Source organism: Macaca mulatta, chromosome 4, assembly GCF_049350105.2.
Source record: "Macaca mulatta isolate MMU2019108-1 chromosome 4, T2T-MMU8v2.0, whole genome shotgun sequence".
NCBI classification, from domain to species: Eukaryota; Metazoa; Chordata; class Mammalia; order Primates; family Cercopithecidae; genus Macaca; species Macaca mulatta.
In genome coordinates, this window is record NC_133409.1 from 153,745,794 (window position 1) to 153,772,632 (window position 26,839).

Sequence of the window (26,839 nt, forward strand, 5' to 3'; positions counted from 1 at the left end):
GCTCAAGCAATGCATCCATCTTGGCCTCCCAAAGTTCTGGGATTACAGGAGTGTGCCACAGCACCTGGCCTGTTAATTTTTCCAATGTGTCTAGGCTATGGGGTTTGTCTGTTTTTTCAAATTGTCACAAATCTCCAAAAACTTTTTCAATATACTTACTGAAAAAAGTCATGTGTGAGTGAATCCATGGAGTTCAAACTCATGTTGTTCTTAGCAACTGTATACCATCTTGGCTAGGTAAAGGAAAAGGAGTTTGGGGCTTCTGGGTGAGTGATAGATGGGGAGGCAAGTTATGGGAAAGTGACCAGGAAAATATGGAACAAAGTGGTTTAGTAAGGTTTGTTATGCATATTTAAACTGATGTCTTCTCCATTAGTAAGAGTTGTACCTTTACAGATGTAAATTTATTTACAAAAGGAAAACTTGTACCCTGTTTTACAGTATTCCCTAGTCTGATAATTTTCAATTGTTAGCTCAAAATAATCCATATGCTAAAGATAGTTTGAGGTGGCATATCCTGGTACCCTTCAAGGGTGAGCGATTAATTCTGCATAGGAGGAGCCAGAAGGTTTCCCCTTCCCTGGGAGAAAGAGGGATAAGACAGGGTTGGGCCCTACAGGTAAGTATCTATTCATGATTCAGTGAGCCCTTCAGACGTTTGAGTTTTTTTTTTTTTTTTTTTTTTTTTTTGAGATGGAGTTTCACTCTGTCTCCCAGGCTAGAATGCAGTGGCATGATCTCAGTTCACTGAAACCTCCACCTCCTGGGTTCAAGTGGTTCTCCTACCTCAGCCTCCCAAGTAAGGGGATACAGGCACCTGCCACCAGCCCTGGCTATTATTATTATTATTTGTATTTTTAGTAGAGGTTTTAAAAATTTTTATTAGACACTTCATATTTTTAGTAGACATGAGGTTCTTGAATAATGTTCCTTTAAGGTTTCCAACTCACATGTCATGTTGGAATGAATAGTTAAGTGCCTGCCCTCAGGAGACTTAAATCATGTAGGTTTGAAACGTCTGTAAGGGATCTTTTTTTTTTTTTTTTTCTAGTTGTGTTCAACTAGAACACAGTTGTGTTCAGTAGTTTCTGTATCTTTCTGAAATAATCTCTGCCTTCCTCCTTAATCATTTTGCTCCCTGGTGTAACTCCTTCCCCTACATCTCCCTATCTTAATGCACAACACGCTTATTTCTGTCTTTAGCCTTTTCTGTTATAGAACCAAGCTGGGGTCTGCTTGCCTGGTGCAATAAAACCAGATACCTACACCAAGGATTGCGCCAACAGAAAGAAAGGCATTGATTGCAGGACACCACGCAGGGAGGACCAGGCAGCTAAATGCTCAAATCCTGGCCTCCCTGATGTCTTGCAGGCACGGGTGTTAGTGGCAGAATGTATCAGACTTACATGGCATAAAAAGTATGTTAGCAGCTGGGAATCTGTATGGGTCTGCAGCAACCTCAGTTTTTGCCTCCTCAGAAGAAAGAATCTGACTGAGGGGCATAAGGCAGAGTAAGAGACGGAGGCAAATTTTAGAACAGGAGTAAAAGTTTATTAAAAAGCTTTACAGCAGGAACAAAAGGAAGTAAAGCCCACTTGGAAGGGGGCGAAGTGAGCATCTTGGGAGATCAAGTGCATGGCTTGACCTTGACTTAGGGTTTTATATGTTGACATGCTTCCAGGGTCCCTTCTCCCTGATTCTTCCCTTGGGGTGGGCTGTCTGCATGGACAGTGGCCTGCTAGTGCTTGGGAGGGGCCACATGCATGGTATGTTTACTGGAGTTGTAGGCATGCTCCCTTGAGGCATTCTTCCCTTACCAGGGAGTCTTATTATAAGGTTATAAACCAGTTGACGCTGCCATTTCCCCTCTTAGTCTCCATGCATGAGCCCACTTGCCCAACTCCTGAGATCTTATCAGTTTCAGGTTTTTCTATTTATTGGGAGGCTGTTTTTTCCTGGCACGGGCTGTGACCAATTATTATTTTAGAGACAGCTTAACAACCGCCTATCACCTGATGGTTGCCTGTCATTCCTGGTGGGGAAGGAGGCCCTTTCCTGCCCTGCTCATGTCTGACTAACTACTGTAGCACAGGTTTTTAAAGGCAGGGGTAAGGCAGTGTGCAGTGGCTCACACCTGTAATCCCAGCACTTTGAGAGGCTGAGGCAGGAAGATCACTTGAACCCAGGAGTTCAAGAACAGCCTGGGCAACAAAGTGAGACTGCAACTCTACAAGAAATCAAAAAATTAGCCAAACATGGTGGCACATGCCTGTACTCCCAGCCACTCAGAAGGCTGAGGTGAGAGGATCCCTTGGGCCCAGGAGGTCGAGGCTGCACTGAGCCATGATTGTGCCACTGCACTCCAACCTGGACAACATGGCAAGACCCTGTCTCAAAAAACAGAAAACAAAACAAAACAAAAGGCAGGGGTAAACTTCAGAAAAGCAGAAGCTACAAGGAACATTGTAAATCAATGCATGGAGGTTCCACATTTTTTTTTTTTTGAGATGGAGTCTCACTCTGTCACCCAGGTTGGAGTGCAGTGGTGCGATCTTGGCTCACTGCAAGCTCTGCCTCCCAGGATCAGGCCATTCTCCTGCCTCAGCCTCCCGAGTAGCTGGGACTACAGGCTCCCGCCACCAGGCCCTGTTAATTTTTTTTTTTTTTTTTTGTATTTTTAGTAGAGACAGGATTTCACTGTGTTAGCCAGGATGGTCTTGATCTCCTGACCTCATTATCTGCCCACATCGACCTCCCAAAGTGCTGGGATTACAGGCGTGAGCCACCGCGCCCAGCTTCCACATTGGTTTTGATCTAAAGGGTGGGATATCTTGAATCGGGCTTACAGGTTATAGATAGATTCAGAGATTTTTCCGGTCAGGTATGGTGGGTCATGCCTGTAATCCCAGTGCTTTGGGAGGCCAAGGAGAGAGGATCCCTTAAGACCAAGAGTTTGAGACCAGCCTGGGAAACATAACAAGACCCTGTATCTACACATACAAAATTTTTTTAAATTAGAGGCTGAGGCAGGAGAACTGCTTGAGCCTGGGAGGTTGAGCTGCAGTGAGCTACGATTGCAACTGCATTCCGGCTTGGGTAACGGAGCAAAAGCCTGTCTCAAAAAAGCAAAAACAAAAAAAGTCCCAAAATTTGCAGCTGGTTAAGGAAGAGAAGCTTTGTTTAAAAATTTGGGGTCCAGTAGAAAAATGTTAACTGGCTAGGAGGTGTTACTTTCTCCAAGCCCCTCAGGAAGAAACTTAGAACAAGGAATGACGGTTAAAGTTCAGTCGTCATTTTCCTGTCCTCTGAGGTCTATGCCATCAGATCCATTTGGTGGGGTTCCGGGTTTCTGAGACAACTCAGAGACATATGTTAAGATGTTATCTTTAGTTTCTATGAGGAAATCAAACCTATTCCGAATGCTTAACTTCCTTGGCTATTGTCTTAGGCTGCTATTACCTTCTTGCTTATCAAGTTGCTACTTATTTCTCAGAGCTAGCTAGGTGCCTGGAATTTTCCTTGAAGAAACTCAGGATTTTGCTTTATTTCCATGCTTGGGGGGGTTCACAGGCCCCTAAAAAGGGGGTCTCTGCATCTCATTTCCACACAGTCAGCAAATATTTTTTATTAATTTTGTTTACTCTTCTGTGGTTCAAACCTCTAAGAAGATGTCTATGATCACTGCCGCTCCAAGCACTCACACACTTTTTTCTTCAATTCTGTATTCCTGTAGACTCTTATTTGCTCCAATTCAGTTGTGTAACTGTCATGCATGCTGGAACTATGTGTCTGACCATCCCTGTTTTCATTGGACATTGTGGGGGTTGTGACTGAGTAACCTTATATTGGATTTTCTCACAGAGTATCCAATAGATGACTATTACATGGAAACTGAATGAATTTGGGATAAGAGATGTTAGTCTTAAGGCCTATGTTAAACCATTTATTCAACAAAGCAGATTCTTTTAGACTGCTTTATTTAATTCTCTGTTGCACTTTCTGTAGAGTCTGTCTAGAAATGATTTTACTATACACAAACATTATAGCCTCTGGCTGTAGGGAACTGATAAACAGGAGAAAAGTATAGACATTTCTAGGTGCCAGTAAGAGAAATAAGATAGAGGGGGTCATAAAAAAAGGTCTTACTACAGTGATTTGAAAAGTGGAATTAAGGTTAGCCTTACCTATCGGGCTGAGATTATGATATGATTATTTGAGACGGAGTCTTGCTGTGTCGCCCAGGCTGGAGTTCAGTGGCATGATCTCGGCTCACTGCAACCTCCGCCTCCCAGGTTCTCCTGCCTCAGCCTCCTAAGTAGCTGGGATTACAGGCGTGTGCCACCACGCCCAGCTAGGTTATTTTGTTTTTGTTTTTGTTTTTTGTATTTTCAGTAGAGACGGGGTTTCACCATGTTGGTCAGGCTGGTCCCGAACTCCAGACCTTATGATTGCCTGCCTTGGCCTCCCAAAGTTTATAGGATTATAGGCGTGAGCCACCGTGCCTGGCTGATTAGGATTATTAAATATAAAATGGGGGCTCTACATTAAGATTAGGATATGCTCTAATGAGGTCAAGGAGACAATAAGATTAACACAAGGATGGCTAGGATAAAGATTAGGATTATAAAAGAATTAATATTGTTGTTCTGTGCCAATGCCAGGCTAAATGTTGAATCAAAATCATTTTATGTTGGAACTAGAAATAAAACTAAGATTTTCCTTTTTCTTATTTTATCAGTGTGTACTCAAAGGGAATTTGGTATTGCTGCCCTTGCCAGGGAAAAGCTGGGAGACAGCATCTGTGGGATTAGAACCCCAGAACCTTTTAGATATTCTCTTTGGAGAGTAGGATTCATTCATTCATTCATTCATTCATTCATTCATTCATTCATTCATACATTTATAAAACTGGGTGCCAGTTTTATGCAAAATTCTGGTCCTTGCCTTCTGAGAGCCTGAAATCTAGTGGGTGAACTAAGCCAGAAACACATACACAATGAACTGTAACACAACTTTTTCCAAAAGTTTTATTGTTCTATTGTTTCTTATGCTTTGAAGTATTTGAAAAACTCTTATTTTAAGGAAGCAAAACCCCTTCGGCTGGGGGATCATTTAGATATAGTTTTAGATTAAAATGATTTCCTCAAAGCTTGTTGAGAAGTTGAAGCTTTTCACCTGGGCTCGGGAGGCATTATTTGTACCAAAAGTCAAGGTTAAGAGCATGGAGTCTGGAGCCAGTTTTCCTGGGTTCAAATCCTGGCTTGCACATTTTCAATTGGTAACATAAATTCTGTGTTTTAGTTTTTACCTCTGAAAAAGAATAATAATATTATCTGTTTCATAGTGTTGTTATAAGGATTAAATGAGTCAATATGTGTAAATTACAGGCGGTTCCTGACTTTGACCATTTTTTGACTTTATGATGATGCAAAAGAAGTACATTCAGTGGAAACCGTACTTTGAGTACCAATATAACCATTCTGTTTTTCACTTTCAGTACAGTATTCAGCAAATTACATGAGCTATTCAAAACTTTATTATAAAATAGACTTTGTGTTGAGGATTTTGCTGAACTGCAGGCTAATGTAAGTGTTCTGAATATGTTTAAGGTAGGCGAGGCTAAGCTATGATGTTGATAGGTTAGGTGTATGAAATGCATATTCAACTTACAATATTTTCAGTATATGATAGGTTTATCGGGAGGTAACATCATCATAAGTCAAGGAGCATCTGTTCTTTAAGTGTTACTTGGGTTATCATAACGATTACATAAATGCTTTGTAGTATCATAACAATACCTATGTCTTTGAGCAAAGTACAGTTCGGATGACCCTGGAGCAGAAGTCTGGGATGTCACATGCAATACCATATTTGGCCGGTAGATGACACCAAGGTCCACAATGTCGAAATTGTGCCAGCCGAAACATTAAGATATTTTTGTGTCTTTCTAGCTGATCCTTTATCTGCGATTTGTGGGCATTGTAAGAGAAGAAATAGGACTAAAGAAGCTAATTTACATTATTAAAGCTAATCTACAAATTTCCTTTGTAAGACTCAAGCCTGAAATACTGAGATATTTGATTATGGTGTGAAAGCAACAGTGTGTATTTGAGAGTTGCCTGACTGAAAATTATGGGGCCTGGATTTTAGTTCTGATGCTGTGGACGCTGTGTGTTCCTGGGTGAGTTTCTGAACTTAACTGAGTTTCAGCTTCCCCTTCTCTTTTGCTGTTATTTGAGGAATAAAATAGAATGAGAATGCAAAACAGACATATAACGAAGTGGAAAAACATGAGGGAGAAGCAAAGAAGATATGGTAGGAATTAGAATTGGAGGTGAAGGAATAGTGGGCATACGGCAAGGGAGGGGAATTAAAAATGGAAATGATAAAGGTAGGAACATGACTATGGAGGTGAAGACAAAATAGAAAAATATAAAATATTATACTTAATGCCTATAATTTTTCACATAAAGATACCTGCCTTTACTACATTTCAGATGCTGTCTCTTGCACGCATACACACAGACATGTGGCTTTCATCCATTCTCGCAATGTAATGGGTGTGAGGAAGGCAGAGGGGCAGGGAACTCAAACTTTCTGATAAAAGCACATGGAATCTCCTCTCTTTTAAAGCACATTAAGCAGCTCTCCCTCAGCTTTGTGTGAGCCCCATTTCCTTCCCCAGCAATCTCCTGAATGCCCTGGTTACCTCCTTGTTCCTCAGGGTGTATATGAGAGGGTTCAGTGAAGGAGTGCCCACTGCATAGAAGAGAGCAAAGAACTTGCCCCTCTCTTGGGCATAGGGAGTTTTGGGCTGGAGGTAAACAGCAATGACTGAGCTGTAGAAGAGGGTGACCACAGCGAGATGGGAGGAGCAGGTCCCAAAAGCTTTCCTCCGCCCTTTTGCAGAGTTAATCCTCAGCACTGCCCGGGTAATGGCTCCATAAGAGACAAGGATGAGGCTGAGAGGCACAACCAAGATGAAGACACTGGCAACAGCCATCTGGATCTCATTGTAGGAGGTGTCCCCACAGGAGAGTCGAATTAGAGCTGGGACCTCACAGACAAAATCATCCACTTGCCGATGGGGGCAGAAGGGCAGGCGCAGGGTGGATGGTGTCTGGACCACTGACTCCACCAGCCCAATGACCCAGGCCACAGATGCCAGCTGCCAGCACAGGCGGGGGTGGATGATGGTGGCATAATGGAGAGGCTGGCAGACAGCCACGTAGCGATCAAAAGCCATCACTGTCAAGAGGATGCACTCAGTGGTCCCCAGGGACAGGAAGATGAAGAGCTGGACAGAGCAGCCCAGGAAGCTGATGGTCTTCTTTGGGCCCCAGAGGTTAACCAGCATCTGGGGGACACAAGTCATGGTGAAGCAGAGGTCCAAGAAGGAGAGGTTGGAGAGGAAAAAGTACATTGGAGAGTGGAGCCTGGGGTCCAGCACAGACAGCAGGATGATGAGTGTGTTGGCCACCAGGGTTAGGAGGTAGGAAGTGAAGACAACCACAAAGAGAGCCCTTTCCAGTGCTGGGTGTTCAGAGAAGCCCAGAAGGAGGAAGCCCATGGGGGAGCTTTGGTTAACCATGGCCTGTTCTTGTTTGTACCTGGAAGGATGAGGCTGTCGCCCCAGTGTGATTCAACTTGTCTTATCAAAACTCAGCCTGGGTGTTTGTGAGGTCACAGCAGGTGGGTGTTTCTCTTCTGTCTCTGCTCACCCAGCCTCCATTTCCCAGGCTCATCACCATCCAGCAGCTCCTTCTCGTTCCCTGTTCTTTCTGGTCAAACATTGCCTAGTGAGAATGAGGAAACCATGAATGTACTGGACAGCGGATGGAGACTCACACTGGTGCCTCTGACTTCCTGGGTGAGGGCAGAGGAGGCTGATTTAAAATATGCATTAATTAATTCATTCATTCAAGGGAAACTTACTGAGTGCCACTATGTTCTGAATGCTGTTCTAGAGTTGTCTCTTATTTATTGGATGATCTCGTAATGTATATTGAATGAATTTTCTGATAAGTGATCTCTGTAGGCTCAATTATTGCTCTATTGGTTGAATGAATTTTATAGAACTCTGTATATTCCATTTGTTTTGTATTTTTTCATTTGCAAGTGAGCTTATCAGAGACAGTGTTTTATCTAAGAGAGATTTTGTTTTGTTTTAAGATGTCCCCACTTGCAGAGAGACCAGGTTGGTTGCCCCGGCCTTTTTAGCAACCTAAGTTGCTGAACCAACTGACCTGAAGGGAGGGGTGGAAATTGGTCCACGTGCTTCGTCCTTGCCATGAGTAGCTTACAAGTAGGAGGCGAGAGTGACCACAAGCATGTTAAAATCACCAGGAGTTCACAGGAACATTATCGAAAGACTCCAAGAGTCACTCTCCTTAAATCCTGTAGTCTTTCAGACACCACCAAAAAAAGAATCCAAATTTTAAAGGCCAGTAACAGCAATGTACTGGGTGAATGAGAGTAAAGGTTCTGTAGGATGACTGACCTATTTGGTCGGATATGTCAGGGAAAGCTTCCTAGAGGAGGTGGCTGGGTTTTTTCCTTAAAATAGAGATGTATTGGGGCATAGAAGGTCAGCTGAGAGCTGGAGGTGGGAGACTGAAGCCACTCTGGCAGGTCAGAGACAAGGACTCAGGGTCTTACAGGACCTTAGGAAGGCCATGAGGGGAGCAGAGGAGATGGTGGGCCACCCACAAATGTGCCATGGAGCTCAGAGGATGGCAGGAGTGTCTTCCTCTTACAGGGTCTCCATCTTGTATTCAGTTCTATCACATCTCCCTTTTTGCCAGGACTCTCTGCCATTGTCTCTTCTTCCTCTTTCTCCCATTATTCTTTTCTTGCTTAAAATATATTTTTAATTTTTAAAATATTGTTACATATTTAAACATAAGTATGAGTAAGGCAAATTGCAGTTTAAAGAATAATAATGTTAGGGCCGGGCGCGGTGGCTCATGCCTGTAATCCCAGCACTTTGAGAGGCCGAGGCGGGTGGATCACGAGGTCAACAGTTCAAGACCAGCCTGACCAACATAGTGAAACCCTGTCTCTACTGAAAATACAAAAAAATTAGCTGGGCATGGTGGAGGGTGCCTGTAATCCCAGCTACTTGGGAGGCTGAGGCAAGAGAATCTTGAAACTGGAAGGCGGAGGTTGCAGTGAGCCGAGATTGCGCCACTGCACTCTAGCCTGGGCAGCGAGAGCAAAATTCTGTCTAAAAAAAAAAAAAAAAAAAAGAAGAAGAACGTCAACCCCTGGTATGCCCATCAAGCAGATTAAGGAACTGAGCAAATGTTTCAAGTATTTTAGAAGCTCCTGTGTGCCCCTCCCTGCTCTCTCAATTCCTCACCCCTCAAGACGTCACCACTATTCTGTTTTTTTTTTTTAGATGGAGTCACATTCTGTAGCCCAGGCTGGAGTGCAATGGTGTGATCTCTGCTCACTGCAACCTCCACCTCCAGGGCTCAAGCTATTCTCCTGCCTCAGCCTTGCAAGTAGCAGGGATTACAGGCACTCATGACCATGCTCAGCTAATTTTTGTATTTTTAGTAGAGATGGGTTTTTGCCGTGTTGGTCAGGCTGGTCTCAGACTCCTGACCTCAGGTGATCTGTCCGCATCAGCTGCCCAAAGTGCTGGGATTACAGACATGAGCCACCGTGCCTGGCCTCTAAAATTTTAATTATGCCTTCACTTTCATTTTTTAAGGTGTATTTCACATACCATAAAATTTGCCCTTTTGAAGTGTGTAATTTAGTGGTTTAAAGTATATTCACAAGTTGTGCAACCAACATAATTTACTTCCAGAACATTTCATCACCCCCAAAAGAAACCTCATGCTCATTAGCTGCCACCCCCCTCCTTTGTTTCCTTTGTAATATAAAATTCTTTGCATGTAACCTTAAACAATAGCCAACTGTTTCTTATTCATCCATTATGTGTCATCCTAATTAATTTTCTTTTTCTTTTTTTTTTTTTTTTGAGTCGGAGTCTCACGCTGTTGCCCAGGCTGGAGTGCAGTGGCGCGATGTCGGCTCACTGCAAGCTCCGCCTCCCGGGTTCCCGCCATTCTCCTGCCTCAGCCTCCTGAGTAGCTGGGACTACAGGCGCCCGCCACCGCGCCCGGCTAATTTTTTGTATTTTTAGTAGAGACGGCCTCCCAAAGTGCTGGGATTACAGGCTTGAGCCACCGCGCCCGGCCCATCCTAATTAATTTTCTACATTTCTAACTTTGTCATTATCTTGGCATTTTACTCCTTTCCTTTCTCTGCTATATTGCTGAATCTCTTTAGATTACACCTTTCTTAGTGACTCTTTGTTTCCCTTTCCCTCTTTGATCTCTGTCTTTTCTACTCTCATTATTTTTCTCCTACTCCTTTTCCTTCTGATATATTCATGCATTGGTCTGTGCATTTATTCATTTATCAAACTCCAAAGTGCCAGCATTGTGTTAGGAGCTGGGGAAGGAGTTGGGAGGTCCCTTGAAAGGGGTTTATGATAGGCTAGTGACCATGACCTACCCTTGCTGTTAGTAAGGTGCTTCCTGTGTGCCAAGCATGGTGATAAACAGCTCCCTGAACATCTGGTTCTCACAGTGACCCTACAAAGACATATAATTATTCCAATTTTACCAAAAAGTGAACAGTCACAGACAAGATAAGAGACTTATGTAAGGTTACCTAGCCAATAAGTGCTAGGACTAGGATTTTAGAGTACATTTAACTCCAAATCTGGTGCTCCAGTGTTGAGGATAGGTGGAAACTGATATCTCAGAGCCAAAGAGCAAAGGTTCTACTTACCTTCAATCAAATAAAAATCTCTTCTGCTACCAGCAATACCCATAACAGAGCTCTTAATTAGCACCCAGCCTCCACTTGTACATCAGGAAGAAACAAAAAAAAAAAAAATAAAGAAAGAGGAATGGGCATCCTTGAATGGGCAACTGCATCTCTGGTCACAATAGGGATTGCTAATGTTGGCCATCTGGCACTTTTCTAAGCACACATGTGTGTGATGAGCTGGAGCTGGCTGAGACTATCTCTTGATTAGTAAAATTTAGGAATTTTGTGAGACAGTTATTAAACCATCAGTGGCTTGAGACAGCCATGGCAGGAATATTTACACTATGAAAATTGGCAAACACTACAAATTAGGGCTCTCCCCATCTGCCACCAACCAAGATATTTATTAAACATTTAGCCTACACTGCTGATTGTCCTTCACAACTCTACATATTATTCTCTTCCTTCCAATATGAAGAAGTTGAAACAAAGAAATGTAAATAACTTTCCCAAGGCAGTAAGTAAGCACCAGAGCTGATGGTTGAACCCAAATCTGCTAACTGTAGAGGGTGTGCATCAACCAAAGCCCACCAAATCTCTGCGGGGAGGATGAGGCCAAGGTCAGAACTTTGCCATTGAGTTCTTTGACATCGAGTTCTTTGCCAACAATTTTTCCCCTCCGTCTAAGGAGAGGTATGCCCGTGTTTTAGTGGCATTGGAGGTAGAAATGTTGACATGGTATGGTGGTAGAGAGAGGGATCCCACAGAGGGAAAGAGCTCATTAATTCTGCTGAGACCCTAGGGTCCATAGCCCATAGACAATTCATTAGCCACTAATTATGGTAAAGGGGGCAGGGGAATATCTATAGGAAATATGCCAACAATAGTCATCACTGTGGTAGGTAAAAGAGGTCCCTCACTGCTTCTTTCTGTCAATAGGAAGAAAAAGGACAGTGTCTCTCTTCCCCACCACATCCAGTGAGTCCCGGGCATCCTGATAGTCCTCTCAAGCTTATGATTCATCCATTCAGAACCTCAGTTTTTTAAGTTCTCAGCTTCCTCCTTTTCTATTTAATTCTTCTGCGATGGATCACATTGTAGTAACAGAATTATAAAGCTCTGGATGTGGAGAGTACTTAGGACATTTAGCCAGGCTTCATATAACTGAATTGTTATGCTTCTCTTCCATTAGAAAGGAAGCCTACGGGGTCAGCTAATAAATGGCATGTACTACGTCCATGGATCTACTCAGTAGTCATTTCTGTGGCCTTTAAATCTGTAACTGGAATGCACATGCTTGGCAGTTGGCAGAATCCCCACATAGTTCTTTAATCTGTGGAGTAAGAACTACAGATTCAAGTGGAAGACCTGAATCTACACCTCTTACCACAAAGACAGTAAATCAAGAACAATATCACAATTCAAGGGAAATGGCTGATTGATGCCACCTTTAATGGATGTGAGGGTTCATTCCTATCATATTTCACATTTAATTCACCTGTCTGGTCACTACAAAAATTAGAGGCATCTTGAAAGGTGACCAGACTAGCACAAACCCAACCAGGAAATAGCTGTAATTGCAGCTGTTGTGCCTGATTAACACGGTTTCAGGTCCATGTTTTATAGCTATTAATCTGTTGAATAGTGTGTTCTTTTCTTTTCTTTTTGAGATGGAATCTCACTTTGTTGTCCAGGCTGGAGTGCAACGGCGCGATCTTGGCTCTCTGCAACCTCTGCCTCCCGAGTTCAAGCAATTCTCCTGCCTCAGCCTCCTGAGTAGCTGGGACTGCAGGCGAACGCCACCACGCCCGGCTAATTTTTGTATTTTTAGTAGAGGGTTTCACCATATTGTCAGGCTGGTCTAACTCCTGACCTTGTGATCTGCCTGCCTCAGCCTCCCAAAGTGCTGGGATTACAGACGTGAGCCACTGCTCCTGGATGAATGTGTTCTTTTCAAATACTATCAGGAAGAAAGACCAAAGGCAGTTTAAATTTACAGGGTATGAATATAAGTGTACATTTACATTTACATTTTTGCTTCAGTACCATGTTAAAACTCTCCCATTATAATAGGGTCCATATAATAGGGACATGGATGTGCTGCAACTCCGGCAAAAAAGCCTTGATTTCTATAGTGTAAATATTCTCACCATGGCCAATTTTAAACTGTCAATGTGAGATTACTGAAAATGCAGAGTTGTAGAGAAATGTATGGTAACACACCATTACGCAGAAGAATTTATAATACAGAGGGTTTTTTTTTTTTTTTGAATAAACAAACAGTCTTTATTAGGCTCAGACTAGAAGTCCCTGGGTCTTGAGGAGACCTGTGTGTATTTGTCAGTTTTCTTTTTCATGTTCTTTTCCACCTATTTCTGCAGCCTCGTAAGCTGTGTCTTCTTCTGGTAGCGGATCTTGGCCTTCTCCTTCCTCTTCTCCAGGGCGGCTGTCACTGCCTGGTACTTCCAGCTAACCTCATGAGCCGGGTGTCTAGGCAGACAAACTTTCTCGTAGGCTTCAGACACACAGCCCTGAGGGGAGCAGGAACCACTATCGCTTTTTCTTGTCATAGGGCGGCGGAATGCCATCAGACACCTTGAGGTGGTTCAGGGTGGCCTGGCCTCGCTGGGTCTTTTGGGGCAGCTGGCCTTGCACCATCCACCAGAAGATGCCTCTGGGGCCGAGAAATAGCAGGGCCTCGAGAAGGGTTGATGTTCATCTGCTTGCGGAGAAAGGCCTGCGGAAAGGCCAGGTACTTCAACTTGTTTCTGTAGAAATTGCCAGAAAGGTTGATGCTCTCGCAGCGCACGACCACCACCTTCTGGCCTAGAAGGAGGGAAAGGGTTGGGAAGTGCTAAGGGTGCCACCTGAAGGCTCTCCCTCTACCTGTGACTGCACCCAGACAGTGATGGGCAGAGCGGAGTTCATGTTTAAATGAAAAGACAGCCTAATGGAAAATCACTTCTGAGCCAGGAGGACCGCACTCAAGGAATGGGAGTGGCTGGCAGGTCTCAGAGCAGCAGTGCATGGGGTTGGTCTCATGGCCGTGAAACTCAAACGAAAGATGGTGATTGGTGCTCATCACCGATCCAGAATATTTTTATTATACAGACAACATTATTTAGTATTTTTATTATACAGACATAACAGATATAAATAACCAGAATAGTATAGAAAATATGGTAAGATAAATACCTAGAAAATGAAGAGCTTAGGGATTTGTTACCTATGTCTTAAAATAACTTCTTAAAATAATAGTCATGTTTAACAACTGATTTACACAATTTCTGAAAATTTAACTGTTGGCTCTATGAGGCAGTATGAACTAGCTGCAACACACCACTGAACTTGGACCTTCTGGACATTCAGCAAAACATCACATTGTTCCACTGTATCAACAATATCTTATTAATCGAACAGAATGAGCCATGAGGGCAAGCATATTGGCGACACTGGTAAGACAAATGCACTCCAGAGAGTGGGAGATATACCCTGTGAAGATTCAGCATCCTCCACATCTTCGAAGTTTTTAAACTTCGTGCCAGGATATCCCTCTAAAGTAAGAACACATTATTGCATTTCACATGTAACACTACTAATGCAGAACTGGAAAGAGATACACAGTAACACACCATTACACAGAATAATTTATAATACAGGAGTGTTTTTTGTTTGTGTGTGTTTTGGAATAAACAGTCTTTATTAGGCTCAGACCAGAAATCCATAGGTCTCGGGGAGACCTGTGTGTATTTGTCAATTTTCTTCTCCACGTTCTTTTCCGCCTGCTTCTGTAGCCTCATGAGCTGTTTCTTCTTCCACTAGTGAATCTTGGTCTTCTCCCTCCTCTTCTCCAGGGTAGAGAATGCTTGGCTGTCCTATTTAGTTTCTAGAGGAAGCATATTCCACGCTCGTGGGAATACCACATGGAACAGTTTACTAGCGACTGACTGAAGCCCAGAGCAGACATGGGGTCTGCAGTTGTTCTAGGCTGTCATATCAGCCATGTGGTACTGCTTTGGCCATGTGACTTAATAGACCTAATAAGCACTAAAGGTATCAGTGGTGGGAAAAGATACAGTGTGGCATTTTGGGCAAGCCTCAAAAGGAAAATCACAACATAGATCCCCGGGGTTCTTGATCAAAGCTATACTGTCTGTTGCAGGAAAGTGAACTCCATTAGGAAACAAGTCCTAGCCTGCTCTTGGGCCTTAATAGAGACAGAGCTCCTGATCATGAGACATCAAATGGCCATGAGGCTAGGACTGTCCATCATGAGCTAGGTCCTGTCAAATCAATCAAATGATGAGGTCTGGTGGTTACAACATCATCAATTGGAAGAGAGAAGTAGTATATCCTGGATCAATCGTGGACAGAACTGGAGGGCAAATGCAAGGTGCTGAAGTGGGGGACCAGGTTCCCATGTCCCGCACACTGTGGCCTTGGTACTTCCCAACTTGCTCATACCAGTAGCTCATGGGAGTGTTCTAGTTATTTATTGCTGCATAACAAAATCTCCCCAAATTTAATGGGCTTAAATGAACACAAACTTCTTTGTATCTCACATGTTGTGGGCCAAGAATTTGGGAAGAAATTGGCTGGGTTTTCTTATATTCCATGTTGTATGAGCTGGGATCCCTTGGAAGTATTCAGCTGGCAGATGGACTGCTCTAGAGGGTCCAAGACAGCTTCACTCACATGCCTGACACCTTGGTGGGTTCACTGTAAGTTTGGGCTCATCTTGACTCTTCTCTGTCTTCATGCTATCTCAGGGCCTTTCTACATAGTCTGCCCAGCATGATAGTCAAACTTTTTACTTGGAAACTCAGGACTCCAAGATAGCAATGAGGAACAGCCAGTTCTCCTACAGGCTGGCCCCAGAGCCGGCATGGTGTCACTTCTGCCACACTGTTTTTGTCAAAACAGTCATAGACTAGCACAGATTCAAGGGGAGGGGAAATAGATAGCCCTCCTGATGGGATGATTGTCCGATAGTTTGTAGCCATCTTTAATCTGTCATGGGGTGAGGGGTACTTTATAATTGGCTAATGGAGGAAAAATAAGATGACCTTGGTTCATGGATGTATCTGCTCAACACATTGGTGTGAGCTGAAAATGGACAGCTGCTGCATTATAGCCGCACTCAAGAGTAGTTCTGGAAGACAATAGAAATTGTAAATCCTCCCAATGGGCAAAGCTTTGCGTAGTGCACCTGATTATCTATTTTGTGTGGAAAGAATAATGGCCTAATGGAAGAATATTGTGAATACATGGGCAGTGGCAAATGGCTTGGTTGGCTGGTCAAGGGCTTGGAAGGAGGAGGTTTAGAAGATGAAGAACAATGAAATTTGAGGAAGAGGCACTTGGATGGATTTATGAAAATGGGAAATCTTTTTTTATTTATGAAAATGGGAAAATTGTGAATATCTTTGTTTTGCATGCTAATGCCCACTAGAGAGCATCCACAATAGAAGGGGCTCTAAACAACCAAGTAAACAGTGACTACAGGCCAGTTCACACTAAGCAGCTTCTCCAAAATGGATTTGAATCCAGACCATCTGATGCTGCACAATGGGAAAGGGCTCCGGGTATTTGCAGAAAACCCCCAAACTGACCATTTTCTTCTATATCCTTAACATTCGACACTTCTAGTCACCAAAACATGTTGGGTTTTATTTTATTTTATTTTATTATTGTTATTTTTTTTTGAGATGGGAGTTTTGCTCTGTTGCCTAGGCTGGAGTGCAGTGGCGCGATCTCGGCTCACTGCAAGCTCTGCCTCCCAGGTTCACGCCATTCTCCTGCTTCAGTCTCCCGAGTAGCTGGGACTACAGGCGCCCGCCACCACACCCTGCTAATTTTTTGTATTTTTAGTAGAGACGGGGTTTCACCTTGTTAGCCAGGATGTTCTCGATTTCCTGACTTCGTGATCCGCCTGCTTTGGCCTCCTAACGTGCTGGGATTACAAGGCTGAGCCACCGCGCCTGGCCAACATATTGGTTTTTCTCCCAGACTGACCAATATATTCTCCAGTGGATACCAATTAGGTGTCCTATAGTTCAATTCAATTCACCTCTGATATTATTCACCTGGAGATAGAGTGCGATCGCACAGATTAAAGGATCCCATAAGACTGCTTCCCACTTCAGATGCCAATCACAAGTCCAAGCTTCTGGAACTTCTGACCTACTGGGAATCCTATTGGGGGTTCCCACAATCCCCTCCTTGGGTTTGATCATTTATTAGAGCAGTTCACAGAATACATGAAAGCTCTTTACTTCAATTTACCAGTTTATTATAAAGGATATTCCAAAGGATACAGATGAACAATGAAATAGAAGAGATGCACAGGAAAAGGTATGTGGGAAGGGGCACAGAGCTTCTGGGGCATGCCGCCCTCTCAGCACTTCTGTGTGTTCACCAACCTGGAAGTTCTCTGAGCTCCGTAGTTCAGGGATTTTTGTGGAGGCTTCTTCAAATAGGTATAGTTGATTATTAACTCAATGTCTAGCCCCTCTCGATTTTCTGGAAGATGAGGGTAGAGCTGAAAGTTTCAAACTTCTAATCATGGCTTGGTCCTTCCAGTCAGAGTCCCCATTCAGGGGCCCACCAAGGGGTCACCTCATTAGAACAAAAGATGCTTCTGTTACCCAGGAAATTCCAAGGGATTAGAGCTCAATGTTAGGAACTGACATATTTGCTCAAAGACCAAATATTAGAACAAAAGACTCTCCTAGCACTCCTATTGCTCAGGGAATTACAAGGGCGTTAGGAACTCTGTGCCAGGAACTGGGATCAAAGGCCAAATATGTATTTCTTATTATATCACAATATCACAGCCTCTTGGCCACCACATTATTCTGCAGCCCATGACTGCAATAGCTTTTTGGATTATATTCAGATGGTTTTCACATGTGGCTATAGACTCAAGTACCATACTCAATGATGATCTCAGAATTACATGTCATTTTGCTATGATTCTCTCCCATGTTTAGCTTTTTGAAAAATCTTTTGGTTTCATATTATATTATGGGATATATTAGCAATCTCTGATAGTTTTGTGGCATATTAAATATTCATGGATGAAGCAGCTTTGGGAGTAGATAATGGATCGGGTGTTTATAACTAACCTAATTTAAATTTTATTCTAGTTACTACATTACTATAGCTATTTTGCCTGGCAATTAATGAAGAGCACTGGAACTGATTCCTACTGGGGCATAAACTTGTAGCCACTTCTGTCTTGAGTCTATTAGCTGCTTAAAATTTACACACACGCACACACATACACACTATTTTGAATATGTAAAGCACACACCGCTGTAACATTTAAAAGACAGGCAAAAATATAAAGTGAAAAGCAGATTTCTCTTCCATGTCTGTTCTTCTTCAAGTTACAGCTGTCAATGATGTCATAGGGCTCACCAGCTCCAGAAACAGCTTCTTCTGCAGGAACCTGGGAGGCTTCCAAGACACAAAGAGATTTTACTTCCTGCTGAAAGACATTGGTGATGGCTTTCTCGACTCCTGTAGACCTCGCGACTGCCGGATCCCAGTTGGTGTAATCTGCCACGGTCTTTGGCAGGAGCAGGCATCGCGGGCCCAGAGCTTGGGCCGATTTCTTCTTCTCGACACGGCAACCTTGTCTAGGGAAGGCTGGCACAGAGGTCTGCAACCATGAGCCAGCTCCGCCCTGCTCTGCTGTCAGTCTGCACCAGAGGCCAATGCTTTCATGAGGACTCAGGGCCTAGGATTTCTTTCTATAAATATAGTCTATCCTCCATTCCCACAGGTTCTGCATCTACAAGCAAACATGAATTGAAAATACAATATTCTCAGGATGCTGAACTCATGGATGTGAGAACCGACTTTTTGTATCTGTGAGTTCTGCAAGGTCAACTTTGGAACTTCAGCATCTGCAGATTTTGGTATCTGCCCTGGGGATACTGAGGGATGACTGTAATAAATGTTCATTAAATGCCTACTGTGCCAGATACTATGCCAGGCACTAAGAGTATAAGGATAAGTGAGCCAAAACCCTGGCCCTCACTTTCCTTACTGTGTGCTTTGAGAGGTAGACAATTAAAAAGATCTTGTTACTTCATGGGAAGTGCTTTTTGTTGGTGGTAGAGAGGAGCTGGAGGGGAGAGTCTTCCAAAAAGAGGGAGGAGCACGTTCAAAGGCTAAAGGTGGCAAAGAGCCTGGTGTGGCTCAAACACTTGCACTTGCAGATAGTTCTGTGAACTTGCAGGATTCTAGGCGGTTGAGCCTTAGGAAGTGGGGATGGTAAAGTCTGGAAAACAGGAACCCGATCTAGGAGTTTGGGCTCCACATTTTATTGCAGGGGGAAGCTATATATTATTTTTGGCTAAGGGAGTAACATAGTCAAATTTGTGTTTTAGAATGATTACTCTGATTCAACATGGATAATCAATTTGAATCGGTCAAGACTGCAGGCAAAGAGGCAGTTAGTAGTCATTCCTATCATCTACCAGATATTTCTGGTTCCCTTTCCTGCCACATGATTGGTTTATTTCCCCTCACCTTGAAGTTATATGTAGCCATGAGATTTGCTTTGGCAGATGACCAATGAGTCAAAGTGTTATGCCACTTCTGATCGGAAACTAAGTGCTAGTTTGCTATTTGTCATGCTTATTATTTCCTTCTTTCCCAGCACCTAGGAGTGTTTGAGATGGTGGGTGTTCTGTCAGTCCACATCTTGGGGTGAGGATGACAAGGCAGAACCTCTGGTTGGATGACAATGGGCATGCAGCAGCAGCAAGAAATAAACCTATGCTGTTTCAAGTCACTGAGGATTGGTATTGTTATCACAGCATAACCTGGTATATACTGACTGGTACACCTGAAATGCAGCTATTGCAATAAAAAGCAGCACGTGGACTGCAGGTAAGGTAGAAGCAGTGGGAATGGAGGGAATGGATAGATGTGAGGGCTGTTGAGATAAAATTGACCAGATAAAGTGACTGAAATGCAGGAGAAGAAACAGGTTCAGGTAGAGAAAGATGCTGACTTTAATGTGGAACATTCTGGATTTGAAGTTCAGGTGGAGGTGTCCGGTGGACAGCTGGACTTACAAGTGTGCAACTCAAGAGAGCTGGGTTACAGATGAAGATTAGAAGCATCAGTAGATTAACACATTCCTGCACTCCTCTTCCTTGACCTGAAGGTCAAGATTCTCTGCTCTTTCCTTCTGAAGGAGGCATTAGCATCAAGATGGTGTAGGCTACTGAGGGGATAAAGGCAATGAGAAGAGGAAAGAGGAGAGAATGGTTCCATTCTAAACAGATTTTCCATCACACTCTCCATTCCATTCATGTGAGGCTTTGAGAAAGTAATGAACGTAGATCAACTTGAAAAAGGAAATAAGATTTCATAGAAGTTGGGGCTTACACTGCTGCTCCCTTTCTTCTGAGGCCTTTGCTCCATCCAGGCTCCACTGCAGCACTTTATTACTTACAACTGGATTTCATTTTTGTGCCTGGCCAGTAGAGGTTGGTCAGAATTTCAGAACCGCACTAGGAAATGGGTGCAGGACAGCTGTTACCACTGTATAGCCACTGCAGAGCAGACTCACACCTCCTCATGGTCACTGTTATACAGAGGTTGAGAAGAGGTAAAGGAAAATCATCTCCAGAAATGGGAACACATTTTCAGGGTTTGGCAGGAGATTAGTGTTGTGATCCCTGGAAAGCTGGATAATCAGGAAACCTACTAGGACTGGAAAAATAGAGTTTTCTGCCTGATAACCCATTTGGGTATAAATCCTAATGATGTTGGTATATTTATAATGGTGTAAAAGCAACTGCATGCACTTGGTAAGTTAACAGATATGCATCTCAATTTAGGTCTAACAAACTGCTGTGTGTTCTTGGGTGAAATTACTACATTCTCTGAGCTTCAACTTTCTGTCAGTCCACCTCAAGCAAGTGGAGATGAACCATCCTGATGACAAAGGAAATGAGATTGTAAGAATCAGAAGTGGCTGGGCACCATGGTTCACTCCTGTAATCCCAGCACTTTGGGAGGCCGAGGCGGGTGGATCACCTGAGGTCAGGAGTTTGAGAACAGCCTGGCCAACATGGTGAAACCCCGTCTCTACTTGAAATAAAAATTAGCTGGGCGTGGTGGCGCACGCCTGTAGTCCCAGCTACTCAGGAAGCTGAGGCAGGAGAATTGCTTAAACCTGGGAAGCGGAGGTTGCAGTGAGCCGAGATCACGCCACTGCACTCCAGCCTGGGTGACAGAGTGAGACTCTGTCTCAAAAACAAAGCAAAACAAAACAAAAAAACCAAAAAAATCAAAAGTGATGGTAAAGTGATGATGATAATATAAGAATTAGAGAGAGGTTACATAACCAGAAATAGGCGTGGTGTATCTGGAGAACCTGTAATGGAGAAGACAGGTAAAAAATCGAAAAGAAAATAAAAATATAGAAATTAAATATTAAAATGGGCAAGTATGATAATCTTTTTGAGTTTTAGATGTTAATTAAAGATACCTACCTCCTCTTACCTGACTCTTAGTCTGTCTCTGTCTCTTTCTCTCTCTCACACACACTAATGTACTGTGACCCATTGTAAAGGCTTTGATGGGTGTATGAAAGGTAGTATACTTGGGAGTTCAAACTTGTTCACCAAAGGATACATAATTTCTTCTTAATTTAGAAAGCACATTAAGCAGCTCTCCCCCAGCTTTGTGTGGGCCGCATTTCCTTCCCCAGCAATCTCCTGAATGCCCTGGTTACCTCCTTGTTCCTCAGGGTGTATATGAGAGGGTTCAGTGACGGAGTGCCCACTGCATAGAAGAGACCAAAGAACTTGCCCCTCTCTTGGGCATAGGGAGTTTTGGGCTGGAGGTAAACAGCAATGACTGAGCTGTAGAAGAGGGTGACCACAGTGAGATGGGAGGAGTAGGTCCCAAAAGCTTTCCTCCGCCCTTTTTCAGAGTTAGTCCTCAGCACTGCCCAGGCAATGGCTCCATAAGAGACAAGGATGAGGCTGAGGCACAGCCAAGATGAAGACACTGGCAACAGCCATCTGGATCCCATTGTAGGAGGTGTCTTCACAGGACAGTCGAATTAGAGCTGGGACCTCACAGACAAAATCATCCACATGCTGATGGTCTTATTAAAACTCAGCCTGAGTGTTTGTGATGTCACAGTAGGTGGGTGTTTCTCTTCCGTCTCTGCTCACCCAGCCTTCCTTTCCCAGGCTCATCACCATCCAGCAGCTCCTTCTCATCCCCTGTTCCTTCTGATCAAACATTGTCTAGTGGGAGTGAGGAAACCATGAATGTGCTCGACAACGGATGGAGCCTCACACTGGTGCCTCTGACTTCCTGGTTGAATGCAAAACGGCTGATGTAAACCATAGATCAGCGAACTAGTTAGTTTTCATTAATTTTGAAAAAATTTATTAAGCACCTATATGTTCTAATCACTATGCTACTACTGAATTTTCCCTTTGTTATGTGTGGAAGGAAATACAAAGAAATGTGTGTTCAGTGAGTTTCCTGATTGTAAACATTACTAGAGAATTCATCATGTTTTCTAGTGGTTGGCATAAATTTTCTCAAATCATTCACATTCTATCTACTTTACACTTTTGCAAGAGATTTGAGCAATGATACAAATGTGGACTGTGGAGATTTCTTCTGTATGTGAAATGACTCAACCGCTGGAAAGATCAGTCTGGTGATTTAGGTCTTGCAAAAAAATGACGACTTATTAAACTAAGAACAAACATTTCTTCTGCAAATGAAACGTCCTACCTAAATGTTCCATTATGTGTAATATGTAAAAATAAGAAAAAATATAATGTCAGTCAGAAAGATTATTTTCTGGTTCTATAAATGCAAAAAAATCCTGAAGAACTGATGTTTGGCGATAGAAAGCTGAAATAGATTTCAATATCCTCTCCTTTTCATGTAAGATAAAATATAGTAGTAAAAACATACCATGTTGAGTTTGGGACATGTAAATAAAATTTTGTTTTGACAATGCTTGGTTAATTTTATTCACATGCAATTAAAAACGTTTGATTTTGAAATAAGTCGAAACTTAGAGAAAAGTTGCAAGTGTAGTTCCAAGAACTTCTACATAACCTTTATCAAATGCATCAATTTTTAGTATTTTTACTCATTTTCACTATCATTATGCTCAATATGTTTATGTATCATCATTTTTACTCTGAGTCACTTGGGAATAACTTGTGGACATCATGCCTCTTTCTCCTTATTGTCTTAGTATGCATTTTCTACAAGATGATCTTAATTAACACTATTCAGCAATTAAATTCAATAAACTTAATATTGATACAGTAACATACATTCCATATTCCTATTTTCTCTATGTCCCAATAATATTCTTTGTAGTATTTATTTATTTTTTTCACATAGGATCCAGTTGAGAGTCACATATTGTACTTAGATGTCAGGTCTGACTGTTCTCTTTAGTAGCCTATCCTAAGTCACTGAACTAAGGAGTCTACTTCAAATTATTGAACAATGTGGTCATTCAAGGTTGAGGAGCTTATGGCCTGGAAGAAAGAGTAGTCTTTCTTTCTTCCCCAGGGTTGAAAAACCCTGGCTAGTACATTCAGCATCAGCAGAAATCTTGAAACATTGCGGGCAAATAAGGCAAAAATATTGGGGTAGCGGGGTAGAGATGAGAAACAGATCTGTAAAGAAAATGAGTAGGGTGGTTGAGTGAATCAGGGAATGCTTCCTGGAGGAGGGGACTGTGCTTTTGAGAAGGGAAGGAGAGTTTCAGCATACAGGGCCAACTCAGATGTGGGTGGATGGTGGCAGCTGAGAGGCAGGAACTGGGCAAGTCGTTGGGGAGGTGGCTGGAAAGGCTATAGGTTGGCAGTGTCTCCCCATTGCAGTGTCTCTTTTTTGTGTGTTTAAAAGCCCCATCTCATCTTTTTATTTGTTCAATCTGTTTATATTTGTCTCTTTTTTTCTTTTCCTTCCTCCTATATTCTTTTTACTCTAAGAAAAAGTTTTCCTTTAAAATACTGTTAAATATTTTAACAAAAGATTATTTAAATCTTAAAAGCCTTCTGTGTGCCCTTCCCTAATCATACCCACTACCTACTCCTGAAGAGGCAATGACTATTTCCATTATTATTTTTATAAAATCATTCCTATATTGTCTTATAACATTACATCCTTTGTGTTGGTAAAAAATAGCCAACTGCTCCTTATTCATCTGTCAACCATCATTCTAATATGCTTTCTGCGTCCTGCTTTTACACTCTTATACTCTTGGTAATTCATTGCTTAACTCTATGTCATTTTTCAGTCTCTTCAATTTACATAATTCTTTGACTCTCTGTTCTCTCTTGTTCTGCATTTTGCAACATGTCTTTATTCTCACTCTCTTCCTTCTGGTCTTTTTTAGTTTTCTTGGACACCGACAAAAGTCCAGTACAACTTTACTCTCTACCTATTAATTTCATATTCACGGATGTATTTCTTTATTAATCACCAAAGACCTAGTTGTGTACTAGGTGCTACAAGGGAATGAAATATCAATTCTTTTCTCCAATTCATTAGTGAAAACCATGTTAATACTTCGGCAGCTACCATCTGTTGTGTACTTCCTATACACCAGGCACTGTGCTAAACATTTTCTGAATACCTGGTTCTCATAACTCTTTGAGGTAGTTAGTGTCATCTTCCTTTTACAGAAGAAGAAACAGTCGCAGAGAGGTTAAGTAGCTTGCCCAAGGTTACATAGCTGATAAAGACTATGTATGGGGTAGTCTTTACCATTGATGGGGTAGAGCTAATGGGGTAGCTCTACCATTGATGATATGTGGACATTAATGGGCAGTAGGAGAAGAATAAACTTATAAGTTTTCCTCAATCATGTCAGAATCTCCCCATTGCCTGCTGCTGGAGCTTCTCCCTGACAAGGAGCTTCTGGACTGAGTAAGCCTCTACTTAATCCTCACAATGAAATCTATAAACAAAGTCAGGAGTGTCAGGGACCTTTGAAAAGGTGGTGGATTAGGGCTTAGGTAGTAATGTTGACTGCTAGTGCTGCTGCCACACCTTTCAGAGCACTTCACAACCTTTGTATGACCCAGATATTATTTCTATATTCTATCTTTATTTTCAGATGAAGAAACTAAAACATAGACAGGTTACATAATTAGCTCAAAATTATATAGCCAGAGCTGAGACTTGAACCCAGGTGGGCTGGCTCTAGAGTCAGGCACAAACTATACCCCATCACCATCCATCTTCTGGACCCGTGAGGCAGGAGGTTGGTCTATGCCCACAACCTCTCCTCTTCAGTCCAGTAACTTAACCTCTCTTTTAGTGGTAGTGGAGATAGAAAAGGAAACGTGGTGAAGTGATGGAGGGGGGGATCCCAGGACTCCCATCCCATGGGAAGAAATGGCTTGTTAATTCTCTCAAGACTCCAGAGCCTCACAGCCCACAGACAGTTAATTAGCCGCTGGTGCTAATGATGATTAAGAAAGGAGATGATTCAGAGGAAACGTGCCAGTATTGGTGCTCCCTGTGGTAAGTAAAAGGGTCACTTTCTGCTCCTCTGTGTCATTGAGGAGCACAAGGTCATGTTTTCTCATTGCCACCTCTCCTGAGTGTGTCCCATTCTTTTCTCTCAAGCCTCATTTGAACCCATCTAAGACTTCGTTATTTCTTGTTTCTTCTCTACTTGTTGAAATTTGTATATAATTTACATGCAATAAAATGCACAGATTTGAGATATACACTTTGATGAATTTTGATGACTTCAATGAAGAAACAGAAGATTTCCATCATCCTACAAACCTTCCCCTTGCCTCTTTCTTTGATACCTGCCATTTTTGCCCAAGGCCAACTGCTATTAAGATTGCTATCACCAGTTTTGGCTCTTCTAGGACTTCATACAAATGGAATAATACAATATGTACTCCTTTGAGTCAGAATTCTTTCACTAGGAGTAATTCTTCTGCAATTTATTAACGTTGTTTCATGTATCAATAGCTGATTTCTGCTTTTAAAATCAACTTGAGTCTGGGCATGGTGGCTCACATCTGTAATCCCAGCACTTTGAGAGGCCAAGAGGAGTGGATCACTTGAGGCCAGGAGTTTGAGACCAGTCTGAGCAACATAGCGAGACCCTGTCTCTACAAAGTGTACAAAAATGTAGCTGTGTGTGGTGGCCTGTACCTATAGTCCCAGCTCCTTGGGGAACTGAGTTGGGAAAATAATCTAAGCCCAGGAGGTTGAGGCTGCAGTGAGCTGTGATCATGCCACTGCACTCTAGCCTGGGTGACAGAGTGAGACCTTGTTTCAAAAAAACATAAAATAAACTTCTTTAAGGTACAATTCACATGTAATAAAATGCACATATTTTAAGTATATTGTTCAGTATACTTAGGAGGCCAAGACCGTAGGGAGCCGTGATTGCACCACTGCACTACTGCACTCCAGCCTGGGTGACAGAGTGAGACCCTGTCTCAAAAAAAAAAAAAAAAAAAAAGAAAGAAAGAAACAAACAAAGCATTCATACGTTCATGCCAGCTGATTTCATTGACATAACTTTCCTACAACAGGAAAAACAAATCTAACAAGACAAAAATCAGACAACTGGTTGTCTGGGACAGGGCATAGGAGAACTTTCTAGAATAATAAAAATGCATGCTCTATATATTGAATGGGGTATTGGTTATCCAGGTGTATGCACTTGTCAAAACTTGTTGAACGATATACTTAAAATGTGTGCATTTTGTTACCTGTAATTTTTACTTCAATGAAGTTTACATTTTTTATGTTTTTTGAGACAAGGTCTTACTCTGTCACCCAGGCTAGAGTGCAGTGGCATGATCACAGTTCACTGCAGGCTCAACCTCCTGGGCTCATTATCTTCCCAACTCAACCCCCATGTAGCTGGGACTACAGGTGCAGGCCACAACACATGGCTAAGTTTTTGTACTTTTTGTAGAGACAGGGTCTTACTATGTTGCCTGGACTGGTCTTGAACTCTTGGGCTCAAGTGATTCACCCACCTCGG

At 42.6% G+C, this 26,839-nt stretch overlaps 1 protein-coding gene, 1 non-coding gene and 1 pseudogene across 2 annotated transcripts; all 3 read right to left on the bottom strand.

Annotated features, from left to right (window-relative positions):
- Nucleotides 1–6,567: 6,567 nt before the first annotated feature.
- On the bottom strand, nucleotides 6,568–7,622 carry OR2H2 (olfactory receptor family 2 subfamily H member 2). Its single transcript, NM_001194222.2, is given in 1 exon segment — nucleotides 6,568–7,622. A coding segment is annotated over 1 exon segment (939 nt). The 5' UTR covers nucleotides 7,592–7,622; the 3' UTR covers nucleotides 6,568–6,652.
- A 5,464-nt stretch (nucleotides 7,623–13,086) lies between these two features.
- Nucleotides 13,087–13,510, bottom strand: LOC708877 (large ribosomal subunit protein uL13 pseudogene; annotated as a pseudogene).
- Nucleotides 13,511–13,796: 286 nt separating this feature from the next.
- Nucleotides 13,797–13,883, bottom strand: LOC114677861 (small nucleolar RNA Z195/SNORD33/SNORD32 family). Its single transcript, XR_003729290.2, has one exon. It is a non-coding gene; the product is annotated as a small nucleolar RNA Z195/SNORD33/SNORD32 family (small nucleolar RNA).
- Nucleotides 13,884–26,839: the final 12,956 nt, after the last annotated feature.